We start from the raw sequence: 14747 nt of genomic DNA, 5'->3' as shown, positions 1-14747 counted from the left end.
GAAGATTGTCTACAAAATGATGGTAGTTTCACATTCAAAGCATTAGTGGATGGTGAGATATGGAGCCTGAAATTCAAAAGTGCAAAACATTGTTACCTTTTGCTTGTCAGTGTATCTATCACAATAAATGACATCACGCCTTCCCCTGCTCCCGGAAATCCGCTGCCTCGGAGTAACCCTTGACTCTGCCCTGTCCTTCAAACCCCACATCCCAGCTCTCGCCACCTCCTGTCACCTCCAGCTCAAAAATATTTCCAGAATCTGTCCTCTCCTGAACCCTCAATCTACTAAAATGCTTGTGCATGCCCTCATCATCTCCAGCTTAGACTACTGCAACATCCTCTTCTGTAGCCATCTCTGTGGTGTCTCCTGAAGAAGAATACTTCGAAACGCGTAGCAAATAAACCGTATTGATACACTTTCTTGAATTGGACTTCTTTAATGGACACAATATCAGCAGCGCAGGTTACCCACAAATTCCAAATTTGTTCTAATACTACGTTGGTCTTGCCAATCTGTGGAGCTGCAGCAGCTGGGATTCTTATTTATGGGGTGAACTGTAGTATTTATTGGTACCATATTAGGGTACTTTTTTTTTTGCTTATTATTCCAATTTTTTTTAACTAAGGCATTAATTTTTTTTTAGATATCAAAATTTGGTCATTTTGTTAACCATCTCCCCCAACTGGGATTTAAATGGTGTGACTACAGGTACTTATGACACAGGGCTCTTCAATAAATGGTTTCGAGGGTTGAGGAATGGGGTGATGTGGTGATAGAGGTCCCAGACTCTACAGGTGGCATTAAAAGGGCATTCCTTCTGAGGAAGAGTTAATTTGCATACAAATTTCCCAGGGAGCTTTGCCTGGCTTGTGAGACTTTGTAATCCAGCCAGTGGTCTCCACAAGGAGAAAAGGTGCTCCCTGTAGAACAAGAAAATATTGTTCAATCATAAAATTTACCAAATTCTTTATTAAAAGGGACTTTTCAAGAAGAGAAGTAGGGCTAGCTTCTAATTATAGGGATCTTGACTTGGTTGCTATTTGGAAGAAAATACTTCATCTCCAAGAAGCGGTCCAGAGACGCTGATTCTTTACAAAGCAGACATATTTTGAAATAGGTAATCAATCCAGCAAATTCCTTGCCCATATAATTAAACAGAATCACGCCTAGTAATAATTAAACAGAATGGGATTCACTTTTGGCTTCATCTAATTTCGTTAACCGGTTTAAGAACTTCTAATCACACTTACATGAAACCCAATTACATTGTTCAGATGAGGACCTTCAGGGTTATCTGGTCCAGATGGATTTTCCTCAGTTCTCATCTGATGCTCAACAAACTTGCGATTAAAATGCTTATAAATGTTGGATCAAAGCGATAATAGCTATGGCCAACAGTAAGGCTCTAAGAGGACTAGATGGCATTCCTATTGAGGTTTTTAAAAAAATATCTTGATCAAATCAGTCCGGCTTTGCTGCAAATGAATAATGAGGGTCTAGAGCAGTATTCACCAAACTCCAGTCCTCAACAGCCACCAACAGATCATGTTTTCAAGATTCCCCAAGTATTGCATAGGTGATTAAATTATCACCTAGGCAATACTAAGGAAATGCTGAAAACATGATCTGTTGGTGGCTCTTGAAGACTGAAGTTGGGGAAACATTGATCTAGAGGTTGGGAATCATCCAATATAGCTACATGATGCAACTGAAGTAGTCCAGCTTGAGCCTGACAAATTCCAGAAGATAGTGGATCTTAGAGACCAATATCTCTTCTGCAAGTAGAGTATATGTAGCGCCCCGAGGGCTCGGCCACTACAGGGGTATTGCACCTCTGCCAGAGGTGTGATATTCCACTCCCGGGTAAGGATGGAGTATGGACCAGGGCTCAGTTAGCTGCATACAGCACACTCACCCCATTTCCGGGGGACAGCTCTACAGTGCTCCCATTAGACAGAAATGCAGGTACGACAGACCATGTCCCTGGCTGGAGTGGGGAGGGGGGAGGAATACCCAGTGATGTAGGAGCAGATAGGGGTTGGTTCCTGAGCGTAGGTAGGAGCCCATTGGTGCTGGTCACCTGGGCTCATGGCTAGAGGGAGGTATAAAAGGTGGGCACCATCTTAGGACTACAGACAGTCTGTGCAGAGAGAGGAGAAGACAGGGAGTAGAGGCTCTGTAGGAGCTCTACTCCAGAGTGGGCCTAGAGAGAGGCCGGGGAGGAGAGAGGAGAGAGAGAGGAGGTGAAGGGGAGCTGTGGTTCCTTCTCAGCCCAGCTCCACGGGAAAGGAGAAGAAGGAGGAACAGAAAGGAGGAAAAGAAGAGACTTCTGACCTGCCTGGGGGTTGACCGAGCCCCACACCTGGTGGACGCAGCACGGCTCGGGCGGTCACTGCTGACAGAAGTGACCCGGAACAAATGAACTGTGAGTAAAGACCCTGGACTGTAACTTGTTGTCTGTGTGCTCCTTTGCGCCTCCAGCACTATTGGTACCAGGACTCTCACCACCATCACTCCCACCATCCACTACATCCACTACACTCTGTAGGAGCTCTACTCCAGAGTGGGCCTAGAGAGAGGCCGAGGAGGAGAGTGGAGAGAGAGAGGAGGTGAAGGGGAGCTGTGGTTCCTTCTCAGCCCAGCTCCACGGGAAAGGAGAAGAAGGAGGAACAAAAAGGAGGAAAAGAAGAGATTTCTGACCTGCCTGGGGGTTGACCGAGCCCCACACCTGGTGGACGCAGCACGGCTCGGGCGGTCACTGCTGACAGAAGTGACCCGGAACAAATGAACTGTAAGTAAAGACCCTGGACTGTAACTTGTTGTCTGTGTGCTCCTTTGCGCCTCCAGCACTATTGGTACAGGGACTCTCACCACCATCACTCCCACCATCCACTACATCCACTACACTCTGTAGGAGCTCTACTCCAGAGTGGGCCTAGAGAGAGGCCGAGGAGGAGAGTGGAGAGAGAGAGGAGGTGAAGGGGAGCTGTGGTTCCTTCTCAGCCCAGCTCCACGGGAAAGGAGAAGAAGGAGGAACAGAAAGGAGGAAAAGAAGAGACTTCTGACCTGCCTGGGGGTTGACCGAGCCCCACACCTGGTGGACGCAGCACGGTTCGGGCGGTCACTGCTGACAGAAGTGACCCGGAACAAATGAACTGTGAGTAAAGACCCAGGACTGTAACTTGTTGTCTGTGTGCTCCTTTGCGCCTCCAGCACTATTGGTACCGGGACTCTCACCACCATCACTCCCACCATCCACTACACTGCCCTGGGGCCGCACTCTTCCCGTGGGGAGTCACACCATCCCAGCTGCATACATCATCAGCCCCAGCGGTCTGTCTTGCAGCGGCGGTTCCTAATAACCGCAATCCACGGGTGGCGTAGTCGGACATCACTTAAAACTTATAAAGGGACTACCACTGGTCTGACCACCCTGAGCCATGGACCGGGTCGCCACTACTACCCCCATCGTTCCCCTATTGCCCGGATCCGAGTGCCCCACGGCCCAGGGGGCGAGTCATATACAATTCTAAATTTTGGCTAACAAGCTAGGGAAATAAACCACGCAAACCAGTCTGGATTCATGGTGGGTAGATCCGCCTCAAACAACATTAGGAGAGATCAGGTTCTAACACAAATAGGACATGCTTTAGAAGGAGAATGGGCAATTGCCTCGTTAGATATCACCAAAGCTTTTGACTCCAAGGACTGGTTGTAGTTGCAACAAGAGTTAATAAAATTTGAATTTGGACCACAGTTCTGAAATTGGGTTAAAGTGCTATATAAGTGTCCCAAAGTTAATGTCCTAGTACATAATATTAGCTCAACCTTCTTTGATCTTGGCAGGGGCACCCATCGAGGGTGACCACTCTCGCTAACGCTGTTTGAGTGGGATTGTGAGTCTATTGTGCGTAAATTCCCCAAAAATACAGCAAAGTGGTAGGGATTCTGGTGGGGGAATAGAGAGATAAAGTGAACCTGATTCTGTCACGCATGGAGATGACTTGAGCTTTTGACAATATTTTGTATATTACACAAAGACACATGCACAAAGAGCTGGTTATATATCATCTAACAACCTCTAATAGAAGTGATGGCATCAATATAATTTCTTACTTTTCTATGTACTTGGATAGTCCGTATTCCAGCATGCTAATGAGAGATGTATTAGGCTCTGGGGTTATATCAAATCCTACTATTTCACCAATCTGAGAAGAAAAGAAAATCAAAAGTTTGGAAAAATTAGAGTGAGACAAGGTTAACGAAACATCTACTTCTGCTGCCAATTCTTCAGAACCTGAAAAGTAGCCTACGGCTTCATTCATAGAACGGACATACAAATGGCATAAATGCCAACCAGATGAAAAATTGTCTGGTTTTTCGGTATAAAAACCTTACCATGTGTCAAACGACTTCAATGTGAATAAGGGCAGAGCTCTTACACTTTGCACGTCTACCAGCTTATAGTGCAGCTCAGTTTTTTTTTGGGTTTGGCTAAAATAATACAAATGTAGAATATCCTCTTATCTCTATGTCATGACTTCTGCACAATCTTTTCACACGATTCTTGATTATTGGGTTGTAGTGTGTCAAAACTATTGGCAAACTACCGTATATAAAATCCAGGCCGTATGAAGGCCCAGGTGGCCAAGTGATGAAATTAGGAAATTATAGTTCCATCACCATTATTGATGAAAACATTAATGTAGGTATGAAATGATGACTCGATATGACACCTGTTGCCAATGGCGCGGCTTCATCCCACGGTTACAGATGACAGAAACGATGGGAAGGTGCACTTTGAACTTCTCAATTTTGAACTTGACATTCTCCGCCACTCGCTTAGGTCCAGGCAGGTCTGTAAAACTCTTTGCCAGCTTGTACAAAGTTCTCCACATGTTCCCCACCTCCTCCGTGATCTCTTCTGCATTTAAATCTTGGAAGGCCCCTGTATCACAGGAGGAAGTCAAGGCAAAAAAGTTTCCATTAAGACATCATGATACCATTTTACTTGTTTTAGTACTTTTCTTCTTCCTGACCTACTTTTTTTCTGATAGTAGATGTATTTTAGAAATGTCAAATTCTTAAAGAAATCCTTCATTCTTTCTGATCTGAAACACTACTTTAGCTAAAATCAGCCTGTGCTGAGGGCTCGGCCGGACGGTCGGATCAGTTTCACAATGATTTGCTGCTTGGCATTTCCGATGTTAGTTGCACTTGACATTTAGCAAATGACTAGCACAAAGGAAAAGTGGTGCAGTCGTTAATAACAATTAAAGACTAACTAAACTTTCAGATTTCTTTTTAATAATTTTGTCAAGCGTGGAAAATCATGAAGCTTTGCAAAGCAATTTATTAGGGGATTTGTATTTATTCCTGTAAAAATAGATAGCAAGTAAGTGATTTCCAAATCCCCTGCTTATTTCCAGTTTATTTCCCTGCCTTCAGCTGCATCGATATTAGATCATAATCATGTGGAGTACAGATGATGGCAGTGATGGGTCGGCTCCTGCCTCCTCCTCTGTGCATTCTGCTATCAGAACAATTTAATGGAGCAGTTTATCGCCAGAGTTAGTGAGACACAGGGGCTGAGCTGACCCATCACTGCCATCAGCTGTACTCCAAATTAACACATTCTGATATATAAGCAGCCAAATGCCAGAAAATAGATTGGTGAAAAAAAGGGAGTAGGAAGCCAATTAAATGCAATTTTTTTTTACAGGAGTGAAGATAAATACCCATAATTAAGTGATTGGAAAAGTTTCAAGACTTTCTACGCTGGACAAAGTTCTAAAGAAAAATATAAAAGTTTAGTTACTTTTTAATATGTTGCTGCTTTAATTCACCAAAGGTCCCTGGAAAAATAAGACCTGTAGTATGAATGGCTGTTACAGACATGCTTTACTATGGACAGAATGATAAAAGGAGCAATTGGTTTAAAGAGATTGTCCAGTCTTAAACTACAAGTCTGCAGTCATTCTATGTGACTGCAGACTTGTGAATCCTCTCATCATGCTCACTGCACACTGTGAGGATTCTCCGATGCCCGGAACGGCAGTCATGTGACTGCAGCAAGTATGCTAGATTGGGGAGGCCTTGCTCCATGTAAGTGTATTAAGTAAGGCCAGATACAGTCTAGTCGTAATGTGGCCAGGAGTATACATAGTGCATATTTGTGGTCACATGACAGCTCATTTCTAGTGCCGCCACTGGAGAATCCTCACTGTGCGCAGTGGGCACTATCATAGAATTATAGAATGTTAAAGTTGGAAAGGGACCTCCAGGGTCATGTCACGATATGAAGATTTACAAGTCTGCAGTCACATAGAGTGAGTTTAAGACTGGACAACCCCTTTAATGGTTGCCATTGCAAAAAAAAGAGGTTAGTTAATGTAAGCAGCTTAACACAGAGGTGTCCACATTTTTGAAAACAGGTCAATAATATTATAACATGTAAAAAATCAATTCATGGTTAGTTTTACATAATGTGTTTTTTGGGAACCATGATAAGCCAATGTGGAAATATTAAATGTTCTACAATCCGAGTCATTTGTGACTTTTTTTCACACTTTTGGTGCATTTTTTGGATCGCTAGAATTTTTTCCACAAGTCTGAAAGAAGCCTAAAAATACTGTCCCAGCAACAAGGGTATAGACAGAGGTTAAAGGGGTTTTCCACTACTTATACACTGATGACCTATCATTATGGTAGGTGAACAATATAAGATCGTGAGGGTCCAACACCCGACACCACCCACTGATCAGCTATTATGACATCTATTGATGGCCAGATGTACACAGTGAACGGCATAGAAGAGCACAGCTCCATTCATTTTTTAAAGTCCCTCAAAATAAAGCTCAATGCTTGAAAAAAATGGTGTAAGCCTAATTGTTCTTCTTGGGTAATGGAGACTCATTGTGCAGAATTACAGGCGCTGTGCTGCGGTGTCATCAAAAGTGGCTGCATATTTCACATGGTGCTAATACGAATCCAGAGAGGTATTATTCATTTCTGTTCCCTTTCAATACAAAACGTGAAGATCCAAGCATATGATGTGCTAGAACTAATCTTTTGGGCTAGTGCATTTTAATCGGAGCTGCCAGACTGAATTAGTACACGCATTTGCATCTAAGAACACGCCGACCGTAAAAATGATCTGTGTGTAACTTCTATTCAATAAATTAATGATGTTAAGTAATTATAACGCAAATGGTTCATTAAAAGCAAAGAAATAAACAGTTGTAAAGATGACACAAGTCTAATACACAAATCCGGGGTTTTACATATAGCCGTATTAGAAAGCAAAACAGTCTGGAAATGTAATTCATTCTGTAATTATTTCATGGGTTTAAATGGAGCGGGATCTCTGTAGCATTTAATATACAGTTTTAAGCTAACAGATGAATGAAAGGGGTGCAAAAAGACACATGGATCTAAACAGTTACTGTACCTTTAATTAGTACAAGGCATAATAGTTACAATCTCTAGAGGGGACGGTAACACTTAGTGGGCATGGTAACGTTGTCACACTTTGTGGACATGGTAACACGGTCACACTTGGTGAACATGGTGAGAGTGTCAGACTTGGTGAGCAGGGTGAGACCCACACTTGGTGGGCATGGTGAGACTGTCACACTTGGTGGTGGGCATGGTGAGTCTATCAAACTTGGTGGGCATGGTGAGGGTGTCACAATTGGTGGGCTTGGTAAGAATGTCACACTTGGTTGGCAAGTTGAGACTGTCACACTTGGTGGGCATGGTGAGACTGTCACACTTGGTGAACATGGTGAGACTGTCACAATTGGTGAACATGGTGAGAGTGTCAGACTTGGTGAGCAGGGTGAGACCCACACTTGGTGGGCATGGTGAGACTGTCACACTTGGTGGTGGGCATGGTGAGTCTATCAAACTTGGTGGGCATGGTGAGGGTGTCACAATTGGTGGGCTTGGTAAGAATGTCACACTTGGTTGGCAAGTTGAGACTGTCACACTTGGTGGGCATGGTGAGACTGTCACACTTGGTGAACATGGTGAGACTGTCACAATTGGTGAGCATGGTGAGAGTGTCAGACTTGGTGAGCAGGGTGAGACTCACACTTGGTGGGCATGGTGAGACTGCCACGCTTAGTGGTAGGCATGGTGAGTCTATCAAACTTGGTGGGCATGGTGAGTGTCACACTTGGTGAGCATGGTGAGTGTCACACTTGGTGGTAGGCATGGTGAGTCTATCAAACTTGGTGGGCGTGGTGAGTGTCTCACTTGGTGGACATGGTGAGACTGTCACACTTGGTGGGCATGGTGAGACTGTCACTCTTGGTGGGCATGGTGAGACTGTCACACTTGGTCGGCAAGGTGAGACTGTCACACTTGGTGGGCATGGTGAGACAGTCACTCTTGGTGGGCATGGTGAGACTGTCACACTTGGTGGACATGGTGAGAGTGTCACACTTGGTGGACATGGTGAGAGTGTCACACTTGGTGGGCATGGTGAGACTGTCACATTTGGTGGACATGGTGAGAGTGTCACACTTGGTGGGCATGGTGAGACTGTCACACTTGGTGGTGGGCATGGTGAGATTGTTACACTTGGTGGACATGCTGAGAGTGTCACGTATGGTGGGCATGGGGAGTCTGTCACATTTGGTGGGCATGGTGAGGCTGTCACTTGGTGGGCATGGTGAGGGTGTTACACTTGGTGGGCATGGTGAGAGTGGCCCACTTGTTGGGCATGGTCTGAGTGTCACACTTGTTGGGCATGGTGAGTGTCACATTAGGTGGGCATGGTGAGTCTGTCACATTTGGTGGGCATGGTGTCTAGAACAGTAGAACAGTTGCACCAATATTACACAGTCTTTAGCTGAGACTTTTTGGTCTTTTGGTCAAGCTGTGACACAAGATGTCTGATAACTCTTGCCCAAACCCATGTGCCGCTATAGCTGTAAGACAGGCTACCCCTTATCACAATATACCCCCATGCATTAATCTCTTTCTTAATTAATTAAGTTACGGGCAGCACCAGTGCTCTAGGATGCCCTGGTGACTTGTTACTGTCAGAAACTACTAAGCCACTACCTATTTTCAGAATCCCTCTCACCAGCAACAATGCATGCTCAGTAGTGTTCACACAGTCAACTACTAGGATACCACCTCCTTAAGAGAACTCCTTTATTTGGGTTGGCTAGTCATCTATCTTCAGGAAAACAACGCTCCCTGGTCTTCTGGCTTCCTGCATGGCGAGAAGCGCTCTCTCTAAGATTGACAGTTCTGGTGGTAGGCATGCCTGAATTGTTGGCCAACACTGTGCGATCTCCCATGCTGCTGGCAGAGGTAACTTGTATTTGCACTACCTTCATTACTGACTGGAGGAAGATAATTACAGAAGGTGATCTGATATTATTGATTGGTATGGTCACCTGCAGATACAACACTTTCTTCTTCCAATCAATGCACAAGCTATCTCCCAATCTGAGTACCTAATAGCCTTTGACCAGGTCATGGGAGATCCATCCTAAAGATTGACTTTTTACGATGCACGTGACAATACATAGCCATAAGGTTTCTCAGATTCCCCAGTCTCTGAGTCTTTATCTATCTTCGAGAGTTACCTGAAAGGGCTTCTTTCTCCAGGGCCCATCCCTCTCTAACTTTCACTGATGCACTCAGCAGCCGGACTCCACTCTTCTTCTGGTTGGAGTCACTCCCCAACCTTTTTTTCTCAGTCCAGTCATGTACTCATCGCTGGCTGTCCAGATCCAGAACTTTGCCTAACATGTCTCACTCTTTCTCATGCAATTACTGCTGACACACCGGTGCCAAATGCCCAGGCTTACATGAACGTACCTCAAATTACACCTATAGCTGTTCTGGCACAAAGTCCACTACCACATCAGACTCAGGGAAGCAGCCATGGCTGCCTCTTATTGACATCTTCTACTGCAAGATGATATCCAGGAACACTGTTCCTGGTATCTTCAACTAATCACAGATAGACAGAGTTTTCGTTCTCCTCTGCATTCATTGGCCATGAGCACGCTGGATGTTGGGCTGTGAAGTGCGGTGAAACCTCGCCTACAGCCCATCAATCGGGGGGTGCGTGCCATTAGATTCCTGGATCTTGACGTGACACCAGCGGATGTCAGAGCCGGCTACAGCCGGGATCACATGATACCCAGTGAGCGGGCAGCGATAGCGCCACTCAAAGGCAAGAATGACAATGGAAGGTAATTACAAAAACACTTCTTTCCATTGTTTAAATCAATGGGGGCATTATTTATGGTAGTGGACAACCTCTTTAATACAAATAAATGTAGGCTACACCATGTTAGTCCGGGATCTTTTGTTGTGTGTGGTGATGACCATCTACAGAAACTCTTGACCCTTAGGCTATGTGCACAAGTTGAGTATATTCAGCAGATTTTTCTGCAGAAAAAACTAGTGTTGGTAGGAAATAACGAAGAGTGTGAACAAGCCTTACAGATTACTTATGTTGAAATGTGTCAGAAAACATTAGGTGCAAAATATTGAAAAATCTTCTTAAAGTGGATTCAACAAATTTCTCATACATACTGCACAAATTATTGCATAGGTCTTTTAGGTATGATGAGGCTGGTGTTCTGACATTGAAAATCCTTGTCAGAATGGTTGTATAAAAATTTTTCAAACGTTTAAAATCAATCTCTGCCCACCAAGCCTGATTGACAGCTCCTCATTGCTCCTCCTCCCTGTTGAGATCTCACACTGCTCAGTACAAGCTGCAGCTGTCAAAAAGGCTTGGTGGGTAGAAACTAAATACAATTGACTAGAAATTGTGCAAATCTATTCTCAGGACCCAGTTCAGGGGTCAGGTCAGTAATCGGAGCCCTGAGAGTTGCCTCTTACCCCTTGGCATCTGTCAGAGAAAAATTGAAATCCATAAGGCCTCTCCAGGTAGGGAGGATTCACCCTCTTCTCTCCCACAGGTCAACTCCAGAAAGAGAAAGAGCTTGCACTCTACAAGTTGTCTCTGTGTAGCTGACCGCCTCCTTTGGAAGCAGGTATTAAGGAAACTCCTAATGACTAACAGATGAAAGGCCTTGCAACAGGGTAGTGGAGAAGAAGATTTATGACAGAGATCAGAACTAAGAGAAACGTAAAGATCTCCTGGGTTTTTGTCTGCTTATTAGAAATTAAGAAGGGAGGTTTGTATGAACTGCGTTGATCTAATAGATAGGAAAGTCATATTTTCGGAAAAGTGAAGTGGAGAACGCAAAGCATGGATGCACAACGCTGGGTAATGGCCAGGATCCCTTCAATTGAATGCGGAATGATAGACGAGGTTACACCTGTCATATTTGGTCTCTATGTAAAAATAAAATCGTAATAAAAAATATGACGGCAATGATTAGCGCCTGAGACCCTCAAGAGCGAAGATATCGTGAATGTAGGGAATCTCGTAATTTTTCTGAAACTGAAGCCACATTCCATGAACCGCCCTCTTAGGAGTCATTAAGGGGAGGTGTGCAGGTGTAACTTAGGAGCTAATAAAAGGCAAGTACCTCGTCAGTTCCTGGAGGTGCAGCTAACTGCGGTTCTGTCCATTTTCTTTCTGGAGTACCTCCCTTCATAAATCTGAAGCCATTGCAGTGACGTCAGGTTTAGTAAGTCTTTTGTTTATCCTTTTATTTTATGAAAATTGTATATGCTGTATCGTTTTGTCCCCTTTGTAAAATCTATTGTATATTTCTTTTTAAATACCGCCTATCTTTCTGGATTAAATATAAAATGTAATAGTTCTGTTCCTTTTGTTCTGTAAACCACACTGAAAGTCATACGCTACCTGAAACGATGTTCAATCGGCCTATAAACGATTGGTACTGGCAGCACGTATTTACTTTTGTTATTGTGGAGCTGGCAGTGACCGTACCGAGGTATATATATATATGCTATGTGTTGGACTCGGAGGTGTATATACCATATGCTCACTGTTAGTTCCCCAATAACCGGCCTAGTAGTGGTAACAGTTAATTGCGTAATTGTTCGGACGATAGGGGGCAGTACAGGGCTGTTCGTGACAACAAGGTAGGAGCGTGGTGGGTTCAGTGTGACCCCCCCAGGCTGTGATTCTTGACAGCATCCCCGACTCTTGTTTTGATTAGCTGCCTCAGTGTGACATCATATGTGTTACACAGCAATGCTGACCAAAAAAAGAGTCGAGGATGCCGAGAGTTAAGAGGCGGTTCTCAAGGCTCCTGTACAGCGGCCAGAGATTAAAGACCTGGTTGCCGGACTGTGCTCTGCAAATTGATTCACACCAACTCTAGTCCCTTGTACTTAGTCTGTACCCAACCGGTCTGACTGACAGCGATCGATTAGCACCAACTCTACACTTGACTCATGTGCTCTCTCTTCAGCTGGACAAATAAAACAAAATCTCATTTTAATATCAGAATTGTACAGCCATGCTGAGATGTATTTTTAAGGTAAGTACACCAGTCTCATCAGGTCTAAGAGATCTATTTAATGATGTGTGCAGCTTGTATGGTGAATTTTGGAGAAAGAGTCACTTTAAATAATAATGTAATGTGTAATTCTACCAGCTCTACGGGACATCATGAAGTGAGGAGTGAAAGTATCACATAAAATGAATGGATCATGATGCCGGGCGGCACATCTTACATTGTCCTGGCTCAATAATATCCACAGAGAATTGATTAAAAATGGCATTTCACTCCTGTATAAATTAATCATGGTCTAAGTTACACAATGGAGCACGGGGAGCGATATGCATTGATAAATGAATAGACTCACCATTCATCCACTCCTCAGATTTACAGTGGAAATTGTAAGCCGTTACCCACAGTTGCTCGAACGGCACCTTATTTAGTATTGTCTCTTGCAACAAAGGAAATTGACTTTTCTCCCATTCGAGCAGCTCTTCTTCTTTATTGATAGCCTACAAGATATCACCGTTGCATTATTAGGGAGACAGGCTTGACAAAGCTGCAATTAACCCAAAATCTATGAATAAAGCTTATAAATAAAGCTTATGATAGCTGGTGACCGGCATTGCACTCAGGACAGGAGAACATAGATATATCATTTATAAGTATGGGTTTACCTTTGACACCATCTGACGTCTAGAACTCATCTGTATGAATGGTTCAGTGCTGCTGGTGATCAGTATTCATGGACATGTAATCTTTACAATAATCAGATATAGGAAAAACGAACTGCCCCTCTTGCCCACACTATAGGGTCATATACCATCTTAGGGGCAAGTCATGTAGACAGCCCTAATGAGTATCCCATAGCATTGTGAAGACTGCAATGTCCTATAACGGTGTAGAAAAAATGTTACTGCACAGTACAAGATTGTACTTAAAGGGAGTAGCCCCTGCTTGGATATTGATTTGTTAAAGGGGTTGTCCACTGCTTTGATACTGTTGACATGAGATGGGAGAATCAATTTGCAGACTCCGGTCTATTGACCAGGTTAGTAATCTGTGATCACTGTGCGGGGGACCTGCGAGTCTCCTCTCACCTCTTGGTATTCTCAGCTCTTAGCCGGATTGGCATGACATTTTGTGTACGTAATGTTGTAATGATGACGTCCCGCCAGCTCAGCTAATCAAAACAAGAGCCAGGAATGCCAGGAGGTGAGAAGGGATTCTCATATGTCCTGTCTGGTGGTCATAGATTATTGACCTTGCCGATAGACCGGAGTCCTGCAGATATTCTCCCATGTCTACTCATCACCTATCCTTAAGGTAGGTCATCAATATCAGATGGGTGGGCATCAGACACCCATAACCTTCACCGATTAGCTTTTATCTGCTCTGGCAGATTGGTGGCTTTTGTGTACTGCAGATTAGCTATGATATTGAATAGTAGCTGATCTACAGTTCTCAGCAACGGCCAGAAAACATTTGATTGGTTGGGGTGCTGGTTGTTGGAGCACCACCGATCTGATATTGTTTACCCATCCAAAGGAAAGGATCGTAGGTCAAAGTATCAAAGCAGTAGACAACCCCTTTAAGAAATCAATATCAAGGCAGTGAACGTAGGAGAAGTCATCAAAATCAAGGTAGTGCACAACCCCTTTAATAGTACTCACTGGCGTTCACCCTGAAAATATATAAACAACTGTATTGAGAGCTGGGAATTATTCCAATTCACCTTATCGACAAAGTTAAGCCAGTTTCACATATCCAAAATTCACGGTCCAAAATCGAACCACAATGTCCAACTGCAGGTCTCCTGAGCTGAACTCAATAGCCTCATAAATGCTTACGTGGCTGTTGAGTTTGGATTAGGAGACCCACAGCTGTTAAGGACATTGTCGTCTGTACTCAGAAAGTGAAAGTTGGAGGTGTGAAGCCTAGGTACTTGGGGAATGGTAACGCCAGTTGTACGTTTGTGTCACTGGACCGCTGCAGCCAATCATCTACCACTGATCAGCTTCAGCCTTCACTATTTCGTCAGAGTGGATGCTCTGGAGGAATACTGATGAGCTGCAGCCAATGAAGATTAAGAATGCAGATAGAACTCAAAGAGCGTTGATGGATTTTATTTTTCTTTTCGCACTGTGATGGATTTTTTCTTTTTTTTTTCCTCATTGAAATGGATTTGAATAATTATTAATAAAATAGTCTTATTTTTTTAGAAAAATACGGATTGAGTTAGCCAAACTATTACTTTCTTCTGTTCAGTGGTACACCTTTCAGCCAAACAAATGAACCATCAAAAGAGTATGCGCAGCTTAAAGA

The 14747-nt window shown here is 43.8% G+C and overlaps 1 protein-coding gene across 2 annotated transcripts in view; it reads right to left on the bottom strand.

Moving 5' to 3' along the window:
• The window catches only part of DNAH3 (dynein axonemal heavy chain 3), a 487274-nt gene that overhangs the window by 294194 nt on the left and 178333 nt on the right, over nucleotides 1-14747 (bottom strand). For both annotated transcript variants that reach the window (XM_073647962.1, XM_073647963.1), the window contains exons 17-19: nucleotides 12790-12934; nucleotides 4740-4951; nucleotides 4120-4211 (exon numbers count right to left, since the gene is read on the bottom strand). In XM_073647962.1, the coding sequence (XP_073504063.1) occupies nucleotides 4120-4211; nucleotides 4740-4951; nucleotides 12790-12934 (449 nt within the window). The remainder of the gene's footprint in view (nucleotides 1-4119; nucleotides 4212-4739; nucleotides 4952-12789; nucleotides 12935-14747) is intronic.

This window comes from Phyllobates terribilis, unplaced genomic scaffold (genome assembly GCF_046119375.1).
Source record: "Phyllobates terribilis strain yellow unplaced genomic scaffold, ASM4611937v1 Scaffold_9__5_contigs__length_417890890, whole genome shotgun sequence".
NCBI lineage: Eukaryota > Metazoa > Chordata > Amphibia > Anura > Dendrobatidae > Phyllobates > Phyllobates terribilis.
Note: the sequence above shows the minus strand (reverse complement) of the source record. Positions and strands in the feature narration are given on the sequence as shown.